This window comes from Tetrahymena thermophila, assembly GCF_000189635.1.
Source record: "Tetrahymena thermophila SB210 genomic scaffold scf_8254650, whole genome shotgun sequence".
Lineage (NCBI taxonomy): Eukaryota > Ciliophora > Oligohymenophorea > Hymenostomatida > Tetrahymenidae > Tetrahymena > Tetrahymena thermophila.
In genome coordinates, this window is record NW_002476418.1 from 234543 (window position 1) to 260632 (window position 26090).

Below are 26090 nucleotides of genomic sequence, written 5' to 3' on the forward strand. Positions count from 1 at the left end.
ACATAAATTAACAAACAAAAGATATCAAGAGGTGTAAAGAATTATTTGAAGATGAAACAATACTAAGGCTTAGCAAATTATTAAAGCATGATTCTTTTGATGACCAAACAAAAGTATATTGTTGTGAGATTATTAATAACTATCTTGAGCACACTTTTAGTAAAGGTTTGAATGACTAGGAGCTTATATATTGCAAAGATGTTATTGAGAATATAGGCTCAGGTAATGAACTAAAAACTGAAGTTTTAAGGTGTATATTATTGACTGCTGAAAAGGCCAAGGATTTACCGGAGCAAATAGCTAATTCTTTGGTAAATAATATAGATAGTTTAGACGAAAAGATGGTTAACTTAGTTGTTATAACTTTAGGGAGTATTTGTGAAAAAACACCTGTAACCAATCTTGACAAATTGTCCAGTAAGTTATTGGATGATCAAGTAGTAGTTGGTGAAATAGGAGATATTACATTTGAGCTGCGTTCTAAGGAAAATCTTACTTCCCCATCTATTTCATCAATTACTAGTAAGATTTTTGTTGATTCTCTACAGAAAGGTGGTCGAATCACGGAAAGAGGAGTTGCTCATCTTGTATCTGCTCTTGATAGCAATGATAAACAAACATAAATCCTATCTTCAAAAGCTTTATCTATCTTAGCAAATCATAATGTAATGAGTGACTTTGTTTTAAAAAATATAAGGGAATATGTTGATAATCAAATAGCTGACGTCTCGACTTATACTACTCTAGCTTATACTGAAGGTTTAAATAAGTTAGTTCAGAATAGAGTTCCTGTTTCTCCCAGTCATATTGAATTTTTACCTAAAGTTTATGCTTTTGAAAATCTAAGACTGGGAGAACAAGATTTCACTGAACATGTAAATGATAATATTTTATCAATATTACTACATGAAGCAGATAAACAGGAGTTTGGTGAAAGCGTCTTTAGTATTTTTGATCATATTTTGTTTGCTGATGGATATAATTAAAAAAAAGTTGTTAAGATACTTGATATATATACCTCTGGTAAATACCTAATCCTTCAAAATACTATTGCAGCTTTGGAAAATGTACTTGGTATACCAGAAGTATGTGATATGGCACTTAAGGCACTTGGAAATGTAATTCTGAATGGCTAAAGAGTTTTAAGCGAAAAAACTTTACATATATTTAGCGATGACCTTCATTTAGCAGAAGATTCAAGCTTAAGATTAAAATCTTTTAAACTTTTAGATGCTGCTGAGAATAACCAGGAGTTGTCTGATGGAGTATTTGATAATTTGGAGTTGTAAAGAGCAGGTTGTGCTATCTCTAATGATCTAATTTACAAAGAAAAAGCTATTTCCTACCTAAAGATCAAAACTGATGAAGGGTAAAAGCTGCCTATTGACACTCTGAAAGCACTGACTAGTGAGTTAACTAACAAATAAGTTTTATCTATTTTAAATAACATATCTAGAAATAAACAGCTTGTACCTGATTACTTAATAGATAAGTTAATATTATAATTTTATCCTGAACAAGCATGTAATCAAATAATTGAAATTTTTTATAGTATTGCAAAAAATAATCAAAATATTCCAAGAATACTTTTAGTAAAATTAGAAAAAGGTTTAGATAATCATTTGATTTCTGACCAAATATTATCAATCTTTGCCCTGCAAGGACAAAAAGGTGAGGAATTATCAGAAAAAGTAATAACTAAGATATGTAATAAGTTTTTAATTACTGACAACGAACCAATCAAACAGGAATTTTTATCTACAATTTGTTCTATCATCTAAAAAAGCTTGTTTGATAAACATCTTATAAAAAAAGTTCTAAAGTATGGAATTACACAAGAAAATAAGAATATTGTTGAAAGTAGCATCATTGGATTTAGGAGCTTTGCTAAGTTTTTAGAGTTAGATGGAGATCAAGAGTGCATAAATGCTTTAGTAGAAAAGGCAGATAATACAAATTCTAATGAGTCTATTAAAAAAAATATTCTTACAATATTAGGTTCTTGTAAATTAGACAGTGCTCACAAATAAAAGCTGGAACTATCTAGCTTAGATCCTACTACAGACAGTGAATATCTAGAAAAAATATCTAATCTTTCAAAGCAATCTCCATTACTTAAACAAAATTTTAAGCAATTAAATTTCATTATTGATAATTATCCCGACTCACAATTCAAAGTAATATATATTTTAATTTAATGCTTAAATAAACAAGATATTTCTGATGAATTAATGAACAGTATAGCAATTTTATCTGCTAGCACTAAGTCAAGTGACCTAAAGAGATCATGCTATCATTTAGTAAATCAAATTATAGCAACTGGTAGAAAATTTAATGATAAGATCATGTCATTGTTAGTACGTGACGAAAGTAGGGAGCTAGTACAATCCACTTTAGAACTAGCTGCTAAAAATCAGGAAATTTCATTTCAAGCAAGCCTGTTACTAAGGATTGATAGTATAAAACCTCCAATTAGTACACAAGATTCAAATAAATTACTTAAAGATATTCATCATGAACTTAGAAATGGATTTGAGCTAACTGATTTTACTATTCAAAAGTTGTTAGAGATATAATTTTTTGAGCAAAAAATGGAAGACTACTCAAATTTAGAAAATTTCTCCAATATTTTTGCATACATTTTAGTTTAATAACCTAAATATTGTTCAAATCAAACAATTGTTTCGGTTATCGAACAACGAATATTGTCTAAAAAAGTAAGCAGCGATATCATTAATGGGTATAACAAAATTATCAGAGAAGGGAGTTATTTAAATTTAGATAATGCAGTCGATACTTTGGCAGAATGCTTGTAAGAGGGTAACTAAACTGAAAAATTGAATTTAGCAATGCTTCGTTGCATAAGCAGTGCAGCTGAAGTAGCTAAGAATATATCTAAAAAATGTTTATCTGTTCTAGAAAGTAATATAGATAGCTCTGATGAAAATATTAGGAGTTTATCATTTAGAGGATTATGGGCTGCTTAGGATAAGGGGCATACATCAGAAATATTTAAAATATGGTGCAGTGATGCTATTACTAATTTAAGACTTAAAGTTAGTACAGAAGTTAAGCTTGATTTAGAATTACTTGATACTCTAGCTTCATTAAAATATTTAGATCTCAACAAGATTGCTCAAAAACCTTAAATTTAATGGAAGAGAGAGCTATTACTTTCTGATTTACTAGCAAGATTTGATTTAAGTGAGGGAGATTAGTTTAACTTTTATAAAAATTGGATATATATTGAATAAAGTAAAAAATTTCAAATAGGAAAATCAGAAGAAATACTTAAAGCTCTCATAATTAGTCGAAATAATGACAATTTATCATTTGAGCAGTTAAATGACATCGTAGTGATATTTTTTTCAACTATTGATTCTGAAACAGCACATAATATATTGTTGAATAGTACTAACAGTTATTTTGATCTAAAGCAAAAGTGGGTAGAACAGTTACTATTAGAGCGCATAAACCAAGAAACAAGTAATATTTATATTTAAAAACTTGCTTTTGATATCTGTAACAAATTTGATACTGCAGTAGTTGAAAAATTGCTAAATTCCATATCCACTATAACATATCTGAGAGAATTTGAACTTTTATTAGATTTTGCTAAAATAAATTAAATCAAAGTGTCCGATATAAATATACAATAGGCCAGAGTTAATTAATTAATAAGATCATTAGAGCTAAAGATTTTAGGTAATTATTTTCAAGGATCTGTAGATCGTTTTAAGTTAGCTAATATACTTAATAATCTTTTAGAGAAAGGATGGGCTCTTGAACAATTAAAAGCCATGTTTATCAATCTTAAATCTTTAAATACCATAGAACAAGTCTTCAAAGAATAAAACCTTATTTCCATAATTCAAATATTAGATGAATACAAAATTGCCCAGTTTTACCACCAAGATATTTTAACTGTGCTTATGTAGTAAAATCCAGAGGATTGGTTAAAGGGAATAAATCAAATCGCAGTAAGACATAATTTTCAAACTATAGGCAAGGTAAAAAATACTACTGAGCTAGTGGGTGAATTAAAAAGTAGAAATTTACACAACTAATAAGTATTGGAGATGATTGATGGTGGCTTAATTAGCTAGATAGCACAAATTTAAAACACAAGATTAGAAAGTAAAATTTATTTAAATGTGAGAAATTTAAATAGATCTCAATTAATTATTAAATGGGACAAATCAGATATATAAGAATGGTCCAGAATTGTTAAATCTGATCCTGATAGCTTAAAAAATTATAATTCTCTTATTGAGGCACTTGCTGTAATAAAAAGAGCAAATTTTTTACATACAGGCTTTCTTATGACAGATTCTCAAATTTTGAGTTGCTTAGTGACATTACAGGCTAATCAAGATCAGGGAAGACTGTTGCAAATAGCAACTGGTGAGGGTAAATCCACTATTATTAGTGTGCTTGCTATAATTAGTGCGTTGAAAGGTAAGAAAGTAGATATTATAACTAGTTCGCCAGTACTTGCTGAACGAGATGCTAAGGAAAAAGCTGGACTATATAATATCTTTGGATTAAGCTGTACCGATAATAATGATAAATCTGTTTATATTAAAGGAGCTAAACCTTGCTACTAAATGGATATAGTATATGGCGAAGTAGCTCAATTCCAGTTTGATAGTTTAAGAGATGGATATAGCTAACTTGGTACATTGGATAATAGAAAATATGAAGTTGCAATTATTGATGAAGTAGACAGTATGCTTATTGATGATAGTTCTAAAATTGCAAGACTCAGTTCTGCTATTGCCGGTATGGATCAACTACAACCTTTATATCATTTTCTATGGCAAAGGCTGATCTCTATGCAAGAGAAAATTGTTGAAATTGATGGTAAAATGTGTCTCTTGTATGGTAAAATAAGTTATGAGCACAACAATATTATATTAGAATATGCAGATGAAAAAGGACAGCTTATAAAAGTACCTGATCTAAAAAACTATATTAAATCTATTAAAGATATAAGTGATATTGGTCAATTTATAGAAGGTGAAATCGAAGTATTTCTTAAAAGTCATCTTTCGGATTACATAAATGAACTATTTGAGAATAGTTTTATAAAAATACCTGGTAATTTTAAAGAATTTGTAGAAAATCAAGCATCTAAATGGATAGACAATGCTGTCGTAGCCTTTGGCTATCAAGAGAATGTACATTATGTCGTACAAGAAGGAGTTATAAAACCTGTAGACTATAACAGCACAGGGATTGTTCAAAGTTCTACTAATTGGAGTGATGGTTTGCACTAATTCTTATAGATTAAGCACTCTCTGAAAGTGACTTCTGAGACTTTTATGACAAATTTTAGATCAAATATGGGGTATTTTAATAATTATGGTAGTAATCTTTTTGGTCTTACTGGTACCCTTGGGTCTATGAAAGCAAAAGAAGTATTATCAGAAGTTTATAATGTAGATCTTGTCGATATCCCTAGTTTGCATCAAAAGCAGTATCTTGAGTTATCTACTGTAGTCACTGCTAATTAAACCAAGTGGTTTAATGAAATATGTTCTTCTGCAATAAATGAAGCGAATAAGGAAAGAGGAACTTTAATTATTTGTGAAACAATAGAGCACGCTAAACTAATAGCAGAAAATCTTAAATCAGAGTATAGAGCAGGAGCAATAAAGCTTTACACAATGAATAGCATGAACTAAGAAAGAGAAATAGAAAAAGTCAATCCTGGAGAAATAATAATCGCAACAAATCTTGCAGGGCGAGGAACTGATATCAAAACTGATGAAATTGAAAAGAATGGTGGTATGCATGTAATTGTAACCTTTATGCCATCTAATTAGCGTGTTGAAGAGCAAGCATTTGGTAGGACTGCAAGATAAGGTAAATGTGGTACAGGTTAAATGATATTAAACGCAGTTGACTTAATGGAATATGGTGAATTTAATCCACAGAAAGTAAAAGAGCTAAGGGATGGCCTTGAAGTGAAAATATTGAACGAATTTCAAAAGGAAGAACTAAAATTAATAGAGATAAAAGATAAGTTGTTTAATCATTTTTGTTCATTATTAAATAAGATACGTCAGAGCATTAGAAAAAAAAGTAAACAGTTGGTTTTTTTTTAAAAAACTACACCATCAGTATACGAGGTTAATCTGCTTTCAGCTATTGAAGAACAGTGGTCGATGTTTTTACGTAAGATAGATGAGGGATTAATTCCAATTGAAGATGCTGAGAATGAATATTAAGAATTTAGAGTAAAAATTGAAAATGATTATAAATGTAATAATGTAATAAAAAATCCTTATTACCACATTTCTATAGCTAACGATTTAGTGATTAATGATTCCTCACTGAATGATAAATACAATCAGGCGATGAGTCATTTTGATCAAGCAGTTTAGCTTGATTAACACTGCAGCGCAGCGGCATTTGCAGGTAAGGCGTGGCTATTATTAAAAGGTAAAGAAAAGTTTTGGACTTAAAATGATCAGAGTAGAAATTATAAACAGCAAGCCATTATAGAATTTAGCAAAGCCCTAACTGTTTTAAATGATGAAATGGCGTTATTGAATTCTATGCAATTTATACTACAGTAGAGTTAGGCAGACATTAAAAATGATTTATCTAAACAGTTAATTCAAAAGATATAAATTTTAGATTCTTATTCAAATAGTTTACAAAATGCTGTCTCTACTATTAAGAAATCACAAAGGTTAATAGACATAACATGCATAAGAAACTACCAAGATAAGAAATAATATATTTAGATAGTCAATGGTAATAGCAATACTTAATAAAAGAGCACTGATTATAATACTGAAATTTATAAAGTAGCAGTTTCTTATAATGGTCTTGAAAGAAATGGGCTTGGGGAGATATATCGAGAACTGGGTTGCTATGATGAATTTGAAGTTGTTTTTAATGATTTGACAGTAAGGGAAGATAGTGGTACTATTGACCAAGCTATTGATACTATAACGAAAGCCTTTCTTAATTCTAAGCCCTTCTATAATATATTTAATAAGGGTTCTAAAATTCTAGATAACTATAAGAATATTAGTATTAATTTAACTCAAGTTAATGCAGAAAGACTAAAATTAATGATAAATCCTGATATTGCAGTCAAAGAAGCAACTAACGTATTACCTTATTCAAGGTTAAATATTGAGTTTCCAAGATTAGACTCCATTAATGCTAAAAATAAACTCCGTGAAATAAAATCTTAAAATGTTAGTCTTGAAATAACAGGTAAGAAAGATGAAATACTCACAGCTATTAGCAATCTTAATGTTCATACTGTAGACTTCTTCAATTCAGAAAATAATATTACTGAATCTGTATATCTCCATAAAGCTAAAGAAAAAATTAGTCATATCTAAGAAAGTATTATTAGTATAAAACTTGAAAATTTAGATAGCTTGGTTGTTAATGAAATTATAGATTTATGCCAAAATGCAAGTTTTAGTATTCATTTTATAGCAATAACCCTTAAAGAAAGCTTAGGAGGATTAAATGAAGAACAGATCAATGTAAGCTTTAATGATTTGGGGTAAATTGAAGCAATTAAACTTATTTCCAGTATTAGAAAAAAAAATATGGATTTTAGTTTAGTGTTTAGACATCTAAAAGCGCAGCAGTTAGAATGGATAATTGGAAAAGCATCATTAGATCAAGAAAATATTAAAATAAGTAAAGTAAGAACTTTGAGTGAACTTTTTATGGATGAAACTAAACCTATCTTAGAGTTATCAGAATTTGCTGCTAGGGGAATTGAGTATTTAGTGGTGATTAATGAAAAAAGATTTATCCCCTGGCGAAGTGTTATAGAAGTTGGAGCTCTTGCTGGTATTCAAATTGCAGTAGGTGGTGTGTTAATAACAACAGGATTCTGGTCCTCTTTTGGAATGGGCTTAATTACTGAAGGTGCAGCAGATATAATTACTGCTTATGGAGCTTACAGCACAAGGTAATTTTCTTGGTCAGATTATTGGAATCAGAAAGCAACTAGTTTAGTTATATCACTGCTATCTTGGGGATGGCAAAGATTAAAAAATGCATGTAATGGAGCTAAAAATTTATTATTAGAATTAGAATAAGAGGCATTAGAGCAGGTAAGTACCAAAGTTATTATGAATGGTTAAAAAGTAATACTTAAAGAAGCATAAAATCAAGTTAAAAGTTATGCATCTCACTCTGCATTAAAATATTTCAATCCACAAATTTCCTTATTTATACAAAATTAAGTTAATAGTAAGTTATGCCATTCAAACTTAATGGGTTTAATACGTAAGATGTATGCATTAGATAGTATGAGTAAATCACAAAAAAATCTCAGAGGATTAATAGATAGAATAGTGTCTGAAACTATCAATCCAGAGAGCATAGGTATAAAAATATTAGATATTTATAATGTCATGCATTAGATTCCAATTATTGTTGATAAAATTCATGACCAGCTAGTTAAAAAATTTTCCCAAATTGATAAGGAAACGTTACAGATAGCTCAACTGCTACACAAATATTGTCATATAGAAGAAAATGATGCTATATAAATTACTGAAATATTAAAAAAAGAAGATGTTATAAAAATAGATAACGGGAATTTGGATCAAGTTTAGTATTTTTGCAGTAGTATTACTTGGGAAAAAATTAAAAAATAAGAATATTTTAGCAAATACATGAAATAATTAACCTTTTATTATGAATACGTAAATCCTCTAGCATTCGAAGCTAACGTGTAAGACCATGGAAACTATAAAAAGCCAAAAACTAGCCTTGATAGACTAAATTTTGGTAATCACAACCAACATAAAAGTAAAGTACTCCATTTCTGTAAAACTTTGCATGAAAGCACTTCATCTGTACAAATAGCAGATCTAAGTCAAATAATTAAATCGGTATCGGATTTAATTATGGAATAATTTATTCAGATTACAGATGAGCTATTGATTTTAAAATGAAGCAACTATGTCATCGGAGATCTTACTACTATAATATCTAATAGCATTCAAGACAGAACATTTATTCTAGGTTTTAAAATTCTGTAGATAAGATATGTGTAATTAGCTGAATTTCTAAAAATATTAAAATAAAAAATGATTAAATGAAAATTTGCTTGTTTTTTTTTTCTTTTTTAAATCTTTTCTTTTTAACTACGAAGAGTATTTTATTTTTTATGCTAAAGTTATTTTTACAATTAAGAGATAAAATTTAATTAAAATTTTCAAATTGAAAAAATAGGATCTAAAAGAAGGCTTAAGTTATTTTATTCAATTCTATATGAAAAGCAAAACCTTCTTTTTTAGCTAAAAATGTTTGTCTTTAAAAAAGTTCAAAGCAAAAAAATTAATTTACTGTAAAAAATATTTTTTTATTCTATAAATTTCAAAAAAACTTTCTATATTTTAATTAATTTTTATATTAACTATTAAACAATGACAGCTAAAGTTGAGGCTGGTTTGTAAAAAAAATATGGTGATCCATCCACCCATCAATTTTTCATTATTCATCTAAAAATAAATTTTTTAATTATTGAACTAATTTTATTTATTTGGCTTCTTTTTAAATAATGCAAGATAATTAAGCTAAATCTAATCTTTTTTGTAAATCTTAATGTTTTGTTACTTAAACAGATGTTCCTGTTGGTAATTTATCTTCTATTTATCCCATAAATAAGTTTGAAATAAATGATAAACCTTTTTTAATTTTTTACAATATAATATCATAAGGAATTGAATTCTAGCTATCAGGTAGTTAAAATAAATTCCCTGATCTTCATATTTTATCAAAATATAAAATTTTTAATAAACATTATGAAAATTATATTTGAAAAGCTAATTTAATTGAATAAAAAAAATAAATTAATTTAATAATAAAAAGATATAATTAAAGATAAAATAAATAGATTGATAATTGGTTTAGAATTTATTTGTTTGCAGAAAAGCTACGAAAACTTTACAACTAATTAATGTTTTTTCAATCGATCTTTATGAGTTGGTTTCAGGTTACATTTGTTTAAAATTATTTTGAAATAATCCATTATTGGGTTATTTTGTTTTTGATACTAATAGCGGAAATTATTATGTAATATTAATTTATCGTTTAGATTTTAAATCCATCTTTACATAATATTTAATTAAATATACCAAATTATTGTTGCTTAATAAGATACTATGTATACTAATAAATTAGCTAGAGTATTTGATTAATTAAGACAAAGTTAATATTTATTGATTATTTCCATACATTTTGAAAGTTTGGATCTTCTTCTTTTTATTTCTCGAGCTTACTAAATATTTAAAATCAATTATAGTTCTAAAGAAAGGAATCAAAATATACTCTACTTTTTTACACTTTTTTAAGTTGATGTATTTGCTTTTATAAACTGTCATATCATCAATACTTTAGTTATATATTCAAGATATTAAGAATAGAAGTTTAGAAATATACTGATATTCATTTTTATTTTTAGTTCTGTCTTTACATAATAACAGATTTTTTAATATATCTAATATACTATCCATACATCTTGATTTAATACGTTATTACTATTCTCATAGCTTTATTATAAGCTTAGAGTTTAATCATTTAGGGAAATCATTAATTAACAAAAATACTGATAATAAGATGTTTTATATTATTCTGCTCATTTAATTATGAATTTCTTATTTATCCTATTTACAATGAACCTCTGAGTAAGTATTATAAAATTTACTGTAAAGGAAAAAGATTCTATCTCCTTTTATCTTAAAGGGTTTTATTCTTGTGTGAAATAGTTATATATATATATATATTTAGCACTGCTGAATTTTAGCAACAATAAATGATATATTGCTCTAGATAATAATAACTATTTATTTGGTATTTTCTATTATTTCTCTCATCTTTATGATAGCTAAAGTCTTTAACTTATTTGAATCGGCCATAGAGATAAAAGGTTTAATTGCTGAAAATATTACTAATCCTAATTATTAGTAAATTTAATACTAATTAATCGAAGATTGGCAATAATAATATTTATAATAAATTATTGAGAAAATTAATTAAACAACATTTTTAAATTAATTAACCATTATAAACATTAACAAATTAGTTGTTCGTTATGAAAGTGATTTGAATATATAATTTTAGAATTTTTGTTGAAGAGGAAAGACAATCAAAGCTTTTTTATTTGCTATGATAACAAATATTGGTTTGCTAAGGATTGTAATAAATTATCAATACTTTTAAGTGATTCAAATGTCCAATAATTTTCTAATTTTTTGATTAAGTTTAAGTCTCCTTTCATTTATTATCTATATATTGCGTTGAAAGCTAAATTAAGCAAAAAAAATGAAAAGATTTTAGTTAAAAGATTGGTAGCTTAAATATTCCATATGAAAATACATTTTAAAAGTTAATCAAAAGGTTTTGAATCTTTAATTAAGATAATGAATGAACAGGAATCAATTATTACAAAAAATATTTTATAGATTGTTGCCTCCAAAAATTATTTGTCTTCGTCTTAAAAAATAAATTAAATTTAAGTATTGTATGATTTATATGATTGAGATAAATTATCATATTGTATGCTATATATATATTTATTATTTGCATAATTATTAAATATAAACAGTAAAACTGCCATAATTAATTAACTTCCTACAATTTTCTAGTTTTAGATATTTCTTGATTTTTTATCTAAAATTTTTATCTACCATTTAAAATTTATATCTAATTAATATAAAATTTAATTAGATTTATGGGTGTATTGATGATTATCACCAATATTCGGAGAAAAAATTTTTTTTTTGAGCTGGTGTTAATTAAGGAGGATTTACAGTATATATTTTTTTTGATTTACTTGTTTCTAAAAATGTAAACAACTAGAATCCAAAATTTAATAAAATAAGAGAGCTTACATAAATTTTTATTTTTAAAGATTCCATAGATTGCTCATTAAAATCTAAGAATGGCTTTGAGCTATTTTTGTGTATTATAGATTTTATTAAGTTAATAATTTTTCAATAAAAAATTTTTCTTTTTTAATATAAAAGTAAACATTTATTGTTTTGAATTTTTATCACTTTAGCTATATTTTTTTAATAGCAAATATATGATCATATCACAAACTTATTTGTCTATAATAAGCTTTTTAAGTGTATACATTTAAAAATTCCATAAGGAATATCTTTTAAAATACTCAATAAACTTTTTAAATTTTAAAATATTTTTTAATTCTTCTAAGATGTTCAATTTTTTTATCATATTTTGTAATTGTTGAAAAACAAAAAATTTGTGTAAAAATTTAAATAAATCATTTTAAAGATTAATAATTGAAATATTTTAACTGGTTTAACAATCAAAAATCAAATTTTTAATAGAATCTAAGAGAGAAAAACATTTTAAGATTACTGAAAAATTATTAAAACAAAAATAAATCATATTTATCAATAATGTTACTGAGTGAGTATTACGGAAATTTTTATAAATTTTGAAAAGACTATGATTGGCTTTAACAATTGCTTAAAAACCTTATTTTAATTAGTGACAAAATATCATAATTAATAAAAAAAATTAGAGAAATTTAACATTAAAGATTTAACAAGTAAATTTACTTTTTAAAAAGTTATTCAGTGTAAATCATAAGTTTTGTGCTGTTTCTCATAATTAAATGTTCATACAAAACGAAGTAGTAAATGAGGAATTAGATATAATATTTTCTAGGACAAGACATTAAATTAAAGAATAACTAAATAGAAATGCAGTTAACAATTAATCACCATAGTTAAACAGTAATTTAGAAGGATTTGGTTAAGAAAAAAATACTTAAAATAATGATCAAACAAAAGCTGATTAAAATGAGAAAGTAAATAATCTTTAGAAAAAGCTAAATAATATTTAAAAAGCTCAAAGTACAACCTTGAATCGAAAGCTAAATGCTATCATTTAATCTGAAAAAGTAGATTTTAAAAGAGAAGAAGACACTGAAGTAATTAAAATTTTAATTTGGTCATTTCATAAAATTGCATTTTAAAAAAGATTCTTCTGGGTGCTATAAATAACTAACAAAAATCACTCTATGAAGCAAAGTTAGCTGTTATGGCATTTTAACAATTAGATTTTTTTGCTAAGAAATAAATATTTTAAGTTAACGATTCTATGACTGAAATAATAAATGCATCTATTAAAGTTCATTCTTTCTCTAAATACAGCTGCATATAAGAGCATGGTAAATAATATTCTACCTTTTTGTTCTACTATTTATTCAATTAATAAATAAGTTTTTCTTATTTCTTTCATTATAATTAAATTTAGGTTAATAATCAAATTTTATATACATTATCCTACGAGGTTAAGCTGCTGTACTTAGAGTTGAGCCAACTAAGAAACGTCATAGTATTTCTTTACTTTCTATTAAAGAAAAGAGCAAAAAATAATTAGAAACTCAAAATTTAATCAAACATAAATAAGATTTAAATATTTCTCTAACCTAAACTCATGAAAACTAACATAAAAATGAGTAAGAAATATTTAAAAGCAGTCTTCACAGTATAGATGAATAGCATCATAGCCATTCACATTAAAATATGAGTGATAAGGAAAAATTTATTGAATATAGAATTCAACATGAACTAATTAAGTATTTTCAAAATTTAAACAAAGATATTATCAAAAAAAATTACTCTAATGGTTAAGCTAAGAAGGAGGCTTTAGCCAAGTATATGTCAAAGACTGATCTGATTTAAACATTTAAGCAAAAAGTAGAATCAATAAAGGAAAGTGACAATATTTACTAACAACTAAACTCTTAAGATAAAGATCATATCTAATTAAACTATCCTCATCATCACTTAACATATATTTTAAATGTTGGAGACTACTTTTGTGAAGAATCTCTGATTTACAAAACTCACAGGTAAAAGTTGCATGAAAGCACTTGAATTTATTTTTTATTTTTTGAGTAATAAATAAATCATGAATAAATAGATTATTTTATGATAAAAATAAAAATCAAAATATTTAAAAGAAATAAAAATGTATTTTATGAAATCATTTTTTCAAGAACCTAATAAAATTAAAAATTTTAAATAAAAGCAAAGAATTTTACTTGATTACTTCAAATTTCAAGAAGCAAGCAGTAATATTTTTAAAAACCATAAAAATTTATCATATAATTTCATATTTCAAGTTAATAAAAACACAAAAAATCTTTATGAAACAAAAAATGTTAGCTTATTTCATTTATCAAGAAATGAAAATCACAAAAATCATTAAATAGCATAAAATTTAATTAAAAATGACTTCATATAAGCAAGTAAATAGAAATTTAATAAATAAATAAATCTAAAATAATTTAAAAAAGGAGATTCATAGAATTTGTTTAAGTAAGTTTTTAATAGTAATAAAATCTATTTTTTTATGATAGTCTTAATTTATTAAAAGATAAGATTAAAGACAGTAATTTTATTAAAAGCTCATGCTTTTTGTTTTATTTTCCACTTAAAAATCTAAATTTTTAATTTGATTACTTTTTTTATTTAAGTGCATAAAGAAATTAAATATTTGAAATATACGATGATAGCTAAAATTTACAAATTTTTACAGTTTTTTTATATTTTAATTTATTTAATAGCAATGGGAATATAATTAGCTTAGATGATGACTGCCTAGTGATTTCTCTAAGCAGAGATGGATTTGAAAATATTGTAAAAAGCTATTATCTTAAGATAGTTAGCAGTAGGTTAAACTTTTTGAAATAATACAAATTCTTTGATTGCATTGCAGAAAGAGATATTTTAAATATTATTCCTGAAATCAAGGAATTATCTCTAGGTAAAAACAGTCTATTATTTAAAGAAGGAGATCCAACTGATGAAATTTTTTTTCTGTATTCTGGATAGCTTGAATTGCAAAAGAATTATTCTGTTTAGGAGCTTAACTAAATTATTGTTGATTATAAAAATGAATTGAGGGGGAAATTTGCAGAAAATAACAATAAATTTTATATTGACATTTCTAATAATGTAAATTAAAAAAGAAAGCATATAAATCCTGTTGATAAAATTATTTAAAACTGCTAAGGAATTTCTGTAAAACGCACTAATAAAGATAAAACAAATCTTAATTTATTATCAATTGCAAGAGATAACTTTAGAAATATGAGATTAGTCACTTTATATTAATATACACCTGGTTCATTTTGTGGAGATAAAGAGTTATTTGAAGAAATCACAGTTAGACAAAATAGGGTGGTTGTTGTGTCTCACCAAGCAATTATTTTGTCAATTACAGCTTAGGTAAAATTTTCAATATTCTAAATTAATTTATTCAATTTTTATTTTTGAAAAGCTTCTTCTGAATGTTTTAAAATTAAATAAAACTTATGATATGATGGTTGCAGAAAGTTAAAAAAAGGATGAGTTTTATATGCAAAGAACTATTGATTATATTTTGCTGAACTAGAATTTTAACAAGAAGAAATCGCTTGGCACTTCAGAGTTGATGGAAATAATCAATTAGAGAAAAAAAATAAATATTAAAATGAAAGAAGAGGAAGAAAAATAAGAGGAATAAATTCAATAGGAAGAAAATAAAGCAGATTTAAAAATTTATGAAGTCAAATAAAAGAAATTAGAAACAAAAAATAAAACTAAATAAGCTCATAAAAATTAAGTAGAAGAAGAGAATTTGGATTAGCTTTAACTAAATCAAAAGGAAAATATTCATTCAGAATATGCTTAACAACAGTAGAATAAAGCTGATTACAAAGAAATTTTTGACAAAGATGATTTTGAAGGAATGGACAATTTGAATAAATCTTTAGTTAAAAGAATGAATATTCTAAAATAGGGTGATTCAATTTTCGATTCAACAATGCCAAAGCATATGAAAGAAATTATTATAAAAAAAATAAAATAGTTAAGGCATTTAACTCCTGCATCAGTAAAAGGTGTTATAGCCAAAGTCCTCAATGAGGATAAGAAAATTAGATCAGTTTCTATATAAAATAAAAACTAGTAAAATAATTAGCAATAATCTCATTCTCCCAAACATTAAAAAAATTATCAAAGACCTAAAACTGTTTTGATTAATTCATCTCAGGAAACTGAATAAAGTTTTACAGAATTTAATGAAAATTTACATTAATAAATTTAAAAAAGTGCAAGGAAAAATTATTAAGATTAAAACTTATCTAAGTCGCTTATACTTATAAGCAAACAAGATCATGGTTTATTTTCTTTAGAAAAGCAATAAACAGATCAAGATGAATTAATTAAATAATTAGCAAACAACCCAATAAAGCAGATATTTAAATCATATTAAAAGGGAAAGAAAAACTTTAAATAAATCTTCTTGTAATCAATTGAAAATAAATAGCAAGTAAAATTAAAAAAATTTTTTTTATTATTTCCTTTCAATTTTAATCTTTAAACAAATCCATTCTTAAATTAAAAAAGAAGTTGTTTTAATTAAACTATTTAAGTGTTAAGTGTTAATTTTAAGCATAATATTTTCCTTTAAATTTTTTATGTTATAAATATTTTCTTTTGTAACATAATAGTTTTTATTTTTATTTTTAAGTTTCAAGTTTTTTTTATTATTTAACATTTTATTTTGCTTTTTTTGGTTGATTTTTAAATTTTATTTAAAAAAAAATTTATTTTACTTAAATTAGAGAAGAGATTCAATTTAGATGCTAAAGAAAGGAATTAAGATAGAAGCTATTATGAGAGAAAAAAGAGAAAAGGAGTTTTAAGAATATATGAATGAAGAATTGGAAGACAAAAGAATCAAAGTACTCAAAAGAAAACCAGAAGAAAATAAGCTTTAGTCAAATGAAAACCAAAAAAATTAGATTGAAGATCAAAAAGTTTACAGAAAAGATCAAAACAAATTAGAATTAAACAGATAAAATATTAAAATAAATAGAAATTTCAGTGCAAACTATATTTAAAAAGGTAATATTCTTAATGAGAACAAGAGTTTTACATAAGAAAGATCTATTTCACCTACTGCTGCTTTATCTAAATTTAGTTCTGCTCGTTTTTAAGCAATATAAGCTGCATAAAGCAATAATTTTGTGGGAACTATTTTATCATAAGAGGGTAACTTAGCAAAGCAAAATATATTGTAAGGTTAAATTTAGGGAATTCAAAATAATAAGGATAAAACTAGTATTAGAGAAAGTATTTTGTCTCATTTTACTGAGAAAAATACACAAGGCTCTTTCCAATCATTTCCTGAAACATAATTTATGACTGAAAGAAATGACACAGAGTATTAATTACAAGATATTAAAAGATTTAATAGTGAATAGGCTAAGTCTTAGATTAGTTAATTTTGCTAAACAACTCAATATAACGAATAAAGCAATCTTAAAAATGATGATATTCTTGTGAAAGATTTTCTCACTGAGAGAGATATTCCTCAAACTAAAAAATAAATTCAATTAGCTAATGCATAAATGTCTCAAAAAAATACTTAAAGTAGCTTAAAAGATTTTATTTAACATCAAACAAGCTCAAGAAAATTAGCTTAATTTTCATAAATGAAAAAAATGAATAATAATTATAGAAAGTTACATGATCAATCTATTGATGCTATTAAAGAAGACTATTTTGTTAACCAAACGCCAAATAATAAATGTTAGCATCCTAATCTTTTAATAACACTAGGTGATTATGAAGAAAATAAATTAATTTTCAATAAAGTAGAATAAAAAAATATCAACTAGTTAGACAAAATAAAATAATTAATACAGCAAAACAAAAAGTTGAATTTGAATAACAGTAATACCAACAATTAAAACAGATTTCAATCTTCTGCAACTGGTTTTAAAAAAGATGCATCAAATAATTAGACCAATAACTATAAGAATAGATCTTTTATTGTAACTGATTTTCAGCCGAATAATAATTCTGTTTACGGATTAACATCCAGCAAAGGCCATAGAAAACTTTTATAAACAACAAGCTTATGTAAAGGTAAATTTTATACTCTTAATTTACTTAAAATAAATAATTAAATCAGTTTAAACAATTTCTAATAGCAAAAAGATGACATTTTATCTCTAATTTTACATATAGAAAGATTTCAAAAGATTTATTTAACGATAAGCATATTTTTTTACAACAAAATGAAATTAAAATATTTTTATTTAAATAATTTAAATCATCCAATTATAAAATTTAATTAATTAAATAGATAAATTGCAAAACAATATCAATGAAGTTTTATCTCCAAAAACTAATCCAATTACTTATTCTACCTTGTCAACCAAAATTACATCAAGATTAGCTTAAAATAATACACCAAAGGAAACAAACATCCATAAAATTAATCTTGAAAAAAGTAAATAAAGATAAATTAATATACCTATTTCTATGGGGATTCGAAGGAAATGCCTTTCATAAAATTAATGTGAATTTAGTTCTGCATATTGATAAATCATTTTATTAATGCTACTTGATTGAAAAATATCTTTCAAACATATAAAAATTTTTTTCTATTTAAAAATGGTAACTTAGATAGCTATTAAAATAATTAGTTAAAATATCAAAATTAAAAAAATAACTTAAATTAAATAATTATATTAATAAAAAAGTCTAAATTATTAAACAAGTTATTTTATATCTTTTAAAAGTATTGTAAAATAATAAATTAAACCTAATATTTTCATTTAAATCATTGAGTAAAACCTTGTATTTGCCAGCAATAGAAAAAATTTTTGTTCATAGTAAAAAAAAGTTTTCTTAAATTATTGATGATTTTTAAAGGTTCAAAAACAGAAATAATGAATAAATTATCTTTTTTGTCTAAACAATACATTTAAGCATAAAACTTGTTGAATTTTATCAAAAGATGAAATTTTATAAGAAATTTATTTTGAATATATTTATTTATAGGAGTTGGCAACTTAACAGATAAATTTTTCCTACATTAAAAAAATTATTTTCAATTTTTTAAATACTAAAAATATTGTAAATATGTAAATAAGATCTAAATAGTTTAGTTAACATTTTCTATTTATAAAAATACAAACCATTTAGATCAATTAAGCCTTATTTGTTAAATATTCTAATTAGCTTTTATTAAAAAACAGTTCAATAAGAAAAAAAATAATTGATTGATATTAAGAAAGAATGATAGAAAAAAATATTATTTGAAATAAAAGTATTTTTACTCTTTTTATCTCATAAATAATAAGATTGAGTTAGCGAAGTAGTTTTAAGTAAAAAACAGTTCAGGAAGAAATTAAAGATTTATATTAAAATTTGATGATAGCTGTAAAGATAATTTGAGATAAAAGTGTTTTAATTTTTATTTATCCTCGGAGAAATATTATTTAGTTAAAATGACTCTTTATCTGTTATGATTTTGAGATGTAAAATAATATCAAAGATATAAAAATATTAAACAAAATATATCATTATAATTCGTAAAAAATATTTCACAATGAAAGTGGTATAAAAACAATTTTATTTTACCAAAAAAAAATTGACAGTAAAATCATAATTTTTATTTATTTATATGATAAAAACAAAACTATAAATAATATTTACAATATAAAGGTATTTTTTATTAGAAACTATTTTTTTTAATACTGAATAACTATTTTTAGCTAAATAATAAATGATTAAAAAATAAAATTTCAAATAAAAAAATTATTTTCAATTTTCTATACAAAAATTAAAGTTTTGTAAATATATATGTAAATAAGGTCTAATAAACTTGCTAAAATTTTCTATTTGTAAAAAAACCAAAAAAGATCAAAAGAGTTTTTTGTTAAATATTCTAATCACTTTTAAGTAAAAAATAGTTCAACCTGAATATAAAATATTAATATTAAGATTTAATGATAGCTGTTAAGATGATTTGAAATAAAAGTATTTTTACTCTTTTTTTACCACGGAGAAATAAAATTTAGTTCAATTTTCTTTTAATCTGTGGTTATTTTGCATATAAAAATCATATCAAAGATATATAAATAAAAACTAATTATTAATTCTTACAACAATTGGTGCTAAATAAAGTTTTAATATTATTAAGTTAAAAAATTCATATTTTATAAATTAATTCAATGATTAAAAATTCAATATCATTCAATTTCTTATTCCTCCTTCTTTCTTTGGAAGTTAGGCTTACCCTTTAGAGAATTTTAAAGCAAAATCATGAACAAAGGCTTTGGATTCTTAGGGAGTTGAGATACCTAAATAAAATTCAGTTTTAGGCTTCATAAAATTGTGGGAATTATTTTTCAAATTCTTAAAAAATAATTAGCCATGAATGGTATATTAAAAATAATTTATTTTACCAAAAAATATTGATAGTAAAATCATAATTCATTTATGATTAAAAGAGTTTTATTTATACTTTTTGCCGGGATTGGTTTATAATTATTAAAAACCAGCTATTATTAATATTGATGTGCAAGGTAAAGGTATTTATTGTTAGAAACTATTTTTTTTATTACTGAATAAAGATTCTAATCTTACCAATTAATTAATGAATAAAAGTAAAATTTTAAATGATGAGAATTGATTTAGTAAAAAAATCTTAAATTAATAATTAGAATATTTATTACATTTAATTTACAAAAATATAAAATTTAATATAAATATTTACATTAACATTTTAAAGCTTGAACATTTTTTATTGATAATTGAAAAAAAAAAAAAAAAATTTCAAAGTGCAATCTCTTTAAATGCCAGATTATTTTCCAAATGTTTTTTTATAAATTGGTCTTTAAATTCATCAATTTATTAATTACTACTGTCTGTTTGGATTTCTTCCATTTTTAATGAGTTTTCATTTTAATTAAATATCTCAATTGAATTTTTATTTTAATTGTTATCTTCATCCACTAAGCAATCTTTTAAACTTTTGAATACATCATTGTTTAAATACTTAAAAGGTAAGTTTAAGTTTTGTTTGCAAGAAAACATGAGAAAGCCAAGTAGGTACTATTACATCATTTGTAAAATATTCTCTTTCTTGATTTTAATCCAAATAGGTTAAAGTCTAATGTTCTCTCTTTAGAGCTCAGTTTAAAAATTATGGACGTTATATGTTTAAACAATGTTTTATATGAGATCATTAATATATTTAAAAATCAATCTAATTTCATCATCTGATAGTTACTAGCTTTAATTTATGTCTTTACTGTATACTTTTTCCAAATAAAGTCTTTCAGATTTTACTATCTTTTTATTTCTACCACCAGGAACTCCTCTGGGAATTCTAAACTCTTACTAGAGATTATTATGTTCATTTTTTATGTGGTTTGTTAAAGAAGAAAGAGTATCATATTCTCTTCTGCATTTGCACTCAAATTTAGGAAGAATAAGCAATGATTTTTTCTAATTTTCAATTATTTTTTTTCCCATTTATTAGCTTTTTAGATACAAAAAGTTAGCAAGTTAGATAATATTTTTTTTTAGTTTACAAATAAAATACTAATTTTATGAATTATTTTTAATTTATTGAATTATTAATTATATCATGTTTTTAACCTTAATTTATTTTGATTCTATAAAAGTGTTTTATATCCTAAAAAAATAAAAGTGTTTTTTAAAAAATAAAAGTGTTAAATTTTTATATATTATTGAGTGTTATAGACAATTTAACATATTTTAAGAATTTTAATATTTTTTATTTTAAATACTTTTTTTTTTGTATTTAATTAAAATAAGATTAATTAGTTGTTAATACTTAAAAGTATAAAGGAAATGATTTTTTGAATTTATATTATGCTTTATCATTTTAGTTAGTTTCTTTGCTTTCATATTATCTTTCATTCTAAATGAATAATTAGACTATTTCTTATTTATATCTTTAACATTATTAAAAAAATTAAAATGCAATTTTTTATAGATTCTAATCATTAATGAAAAGCTAAGAATTTTATAATTTATGTATTTTGTTTGATTACTATTTTTAAATACTTTACAATAGATCTGAGATAATACTCTTTTATGATTAAGAGTGAAAAATATAGATATTTTTTGAGAAAAAATATATTTTCACAATAGAAAATAAAAAAAGTTATTAAACTAGACACAATTAATAGAAAGTAATATTTAATTATAAACAACAGTACGTTTTTTAAGACATATTTTTTAATTTAATAACTTAAATTATTTAAACTGTTTTAATTTCAAGATTATTTTAAAACAGTTTTATTTATTTTAAACTTATTAATCATCTACTTTTAAAGAAATTTTTTTATTTATTATGTTCGAAAATACTTGAAAAAAAGAAAATATTGCGAAACCATTATAATGAAATAAATTTCTATTTTATAAAGAACAATTATGTTTTAAATTAGATAAAATTGAAATTCTCGAATAATAAATTTTATATTAAATTAACTAATTTAATTTTTTAAAATATTAATATTTTAATTAATTTAATTTTCAAATATTTTTTGAGAAATTTTGTTTTTTTAATTAAAATAAGTATTTCTTTCATCAAAAAAACTAGATTTTAAAAACTTCAGATGAACAAATACAAATATATAAATACATTCATACTTACATACATACAGAGATCATATAGGACTTATTGTTTTAGTCATATAATTACCGTACTTTCTCTATATTCCGAACAAGAGAAATTGATATTTTTAGGGAAAAAAATTTAAGCTAAAAAACTCAAAATTTTGACTCTGTTCTAGGGTCTAGGACAGACTATTTTAATGATAAATTAAGGTAATTAACTAAGGATATTAAGTTCTCTTATTAAAATCATAACTTAGATTATTGATTTTTTATCATAAACGTAATTATTTCTTTTTGTCAAATTTTGATGATCAAATATCTAAAATGATGTAGTAATGTTATTCTACATAAATTTAGATCAGCCTTTTTCTCAAATTCAATAAAAACTCTATAACTTTTAACTTTAACAAATAAAAGCAAAAATTTAATTATTTGAACTTGAAATCATTTTATTTAATTTTAACTTAATAGATCAAACAAATAAAATAGGAAACTATTATCTTAAATTGAAATTGAGTTTTTTTTAATTTAGAAGAAATTTTTCTCTAAGCTTTATTAGATAAAAATTTGAATGCAAATAATTACAATTTAGATATTGAAAGCCCTTGTATCTTCATTGTTTGTTTTAAAAATTAAGCAAAATATTTCTTAAATCAAACAAATTTTAAAAAGTAAATAAATATATAGTTAATATTAATAAAAAACCATTTCTTAATAATCAAAAAATGTGTTTTAATTTTTAAAGAGAATTTATGCGAGATTAATTTTAATAAATAATTTTTTAAATAAAATTAATTTTTACTAATTTAATGAATGAGTAGCGAGCTCATTAATTATCTTACTTTCAAATTTTTAATTATTTTTTTATAATACCTTTGTTAAAGGATCCTTTTGTTAAATATTAATAATAAGGAGTGATTAATTACTCATTTTTTTTCATTATGAAATTTTTTAGTAAGTCTTATTAAATTTTTTAAAAGTCATAATTGTAAAATAAGGTGTTATTATTTTGATTGAAGTTAAACAAACAAACAAACAAACAAACAATCTATATATTTATATTTGATATTTTGATAATTTATATTGATTGATATTACACGATATATATAATATAAATAATATTTTAATAAATTAATAATGATACTATCTATCATATTTTTAAATAATAATTTTTAGTAAAAAATTTTGGAAAAGTATTTTTTTTGATTAATTTGATTGTAAATGCTAAGGAGTAAATAATATATTAAAAATAAGTTCTACTAATTATAATAATTTATTGATTAATTAATATTAAACATAGAAAATACATTGATTTCATTCTTATTTATTTAAAGTAATAATTATTTTGAGGTGCTTTTATCATTTTTATTTTTATTGTAAAAATTAAATAACATTTTTTTAAAACTATATATTTCATTCATATGCTCCAATTCGAAAATTTTTTGATTAATTATGTGATTGTAAATGCTAAGGAGTAAATAATATATTAAAAATAAGTTCTACTAATTTTAATAATTTATTGATAAATTAATATTAAACATAGAAAATTCATTGATTTTATTCTTATTTATTTAAAGTAATAATTATTTTATCATTTTTATTGTAAAAACTAAATAACATTTTTTAAAAATTATTCTTTTCATTCCTATTCTCCAATTGGAAAATTTTTTGATTATTTATTTTATTAAAAGGATTTAGAAATGTCAATTTCTGTTTTATAAGTACAAAATTACTTGCAATTAAGTGATTAAAAATAACTAAAATGTTATTTATTTATTATTTTAAAATCAAATTTATTTATTTTTGAAATTGACTGTTGTTTTTTAAAAGAAAAGTAGGAATAAAATTATGATAAATTAATTAAATCTGCTAAATAAAATAAACAAATAAACAATTTTCAATAAATTATTATTTATTGTAAGCTCTTCAATCTTCAATTTGTTTGTTGAAATTAATATAAATAATTTATTTCAATCAAAGTAGCCAACCAATAAACTAACTAACTAACTAACTCAGCTCATATTAGAGGTAGTTCAAATATTAGCTTTTTATATTTTATGATAAGTTGTGATTATTTTTGATTTTGTAAAAAAATCATAGCATACATTCTCACCATCAACATTTGTTATTTTTATTGCTTTCGTAACAAATAATCTCAAGAAAAAGTAGAGAGAAATTAAGAAAAGCAATCCTTAGCCTCCAATTGTGTAGTAAGTAATTACATCATATGTGCTATCTATGATAGTATAAATATAATTCAAATTATTAAATACAGATACACCTGTTAACATAGCAACGACAAGCAAACACAAGAATGTCTTAACAATAATATGATTAGAATCATTCATAAAACCCAATCTTAGCAATAAGTAAATACAAAATAAACTTTATACGCAAGTAGCTATCAACCTGGCCATATGGACATTTTAAGAGTCATAAAGGGGAAGACTAGTCAAGAAAAATGATAGTTATTAAATGACTTCAAAAGCTGCTACTAAAGTAATAAGCAATATCATAATGCGATTGATAATAGTAGAGAGTTATTCTATTTTCATACTCTAAAAATTTTAAAATTAGAAATTCAATTGGTGTTTCTTGTACAAGTTATTGATTGCCATAATAAACTCAATTTTCAAATTTTGTAACTCAGGAAGCTCCATTTTTGAGACATTCTTTGAGATTTGTGTTTCCAAACTATCAGGAATATTAATGCTCTAAGCTACCTTTGTGAAAGGCTGGTTTTCTTGACCCGGTTCTGTCATTAATATATTTTTATTTCAGTGATTTTTTTTCTTTTTATTATTTAAATTATTATACTAATTCGTTAATTGGGAATCAGCTAAGCAATATTTAAAATGCCAGATTTTTAATTTAAATGATCAAATTATTAAATTTTTTGTTTTGATAGATAAATAAACAAGTAAAAAAATAAATGAATAGTTAGATAGATAGAGCTTATTTTAAAGATCATTTATGTTTTGATTGCTCCCAATTTCAAATTACTCTTTCATTTATTAATATTATTTAAAAAAACATACAAACTACTTTCAAATGATATAATTTTTTGTAGACTTTTAAGTAATAAAAATATCTTATTAAATCCTACAAGTTTTAAAACCATTCAATACTTAAATGGAGTTATTATCTTTATATTTTTATTATCTATCCATCATTTAAATAATTCAATTTCTAAAAATGTTTTAAAATATTCCTACTGATAAAAAAATAATTTACTATTCCATTTTTTGGTTTAGCTGATTAACTGATCATATATTTATTTTGTTTAAATATTAATAAATTTTAATTAATCGCTTTTTAAATGCTAACTTTTTGTTAATCTTTGAATATAAAAATATATCAAAGGAATTTGCATAAGTTAAAAACAAACGCATATACTATTCTAAATAAAAAATGTTTATTAATTAAAATATATATAATTTTGTTATAATATTTAAATTTTAAAGAAATTACTACTGTAAATATATAATTGTCTTATTATTTATTTATTTTTCTTTTATATTAAACGAATCTAAAGTTTCAACCAAATAAATATTAAAAACTTCCTAATTTAGATTATTTGATTTAAATATATTACTTGCTTCAATATGATTAATAAAAGCC

At 23.1% G+C, this 26090-nt stretch overlaps 4 protein-coding genes across 4 annotated transcripts; 2 read left to right on the top strand and 2 right to left on the bottom strand. All coding sequences in view use genetic code 6, as the record gives it.

The window, feature by feature from the left end:
* Positions 1-1824: 1824 nt before the first annotated feature.
* TTHERM_00075700 (helicase carboxy-terminal domain protein) lies at positions 1825-8948 on the top strand (the record flags this gene model as incomplete). The annotated part of the gene is made up of 2 exons (XM_001015610.2): positions 1825-2177; positions 2240-8948. 2 exons carry the CDS (start codon positions 1825-1827, stop codon positions 8946-8948), a joined length of 7062 nt encoding a protein of 2353 aa, XP_001015610.2.
* Positions 8949-12553: 3605 nt separating this feature from the next.
* Positions 12554-18413, top strand: TTHERM_00075720 (hypothetical protein; the record flags this gene model as incomplete). The annotated part of the gene is made up of 7 exons (XM_001015612.2): positions 12554-12958; positions 13009-13198; positions 13285-13885; positions 14603-15266; positions 15319-16350; positions 16646-17954; positions 18175-18413. The coding sequence occupies exons 1-7, from the start codon at positions 12641-12643 to the stop codon at positions 18411-18413; spliced, it is 4353 nt and encodes a 1450-aa protein (XP_001015612.2). The 5' UTR covers positions 12554-12640.
* A 2241-nt stretch (positions 18414-20654) lies between these two features.
* TTHERM_00075730 (zinc finger, C2H2 type family protein, putative) lies at positions 20655-21563 on the bottom strand (the record flags this gene model as incomplete). Its single annotated transcript, XM_001015613.2, has 1 exon — positions 20655-21563. The coding sequence occupies exon 1, from the start codon at positions 21471-21473 to the stop codon at positions 20655-20657; it is 819 nt and encodes a 272-aa protein (XP_001015613.2). The 5' UTR covers positions 21474-21563.
* Positions 21564-24502: 2939 nt separating this feature from the next.
* TTHERM_00075750 (transmembrane protein, putative) lies at positions 24503-25231 on the bottom strand (the record flags this gene model as incomplete). Its single annotated transcript, XM_001015615.1, has 1 exon — positions 24503-25231. The coding sequence occupies one exon, from the start codon at positions 25229-25231 to the stop codon at positions 24503-24505; it is 729 nt and encodes a 242-aa protein (XP_001015615.1).
* Positions 25232-26090: the final 859 nt, after the last annotated feature.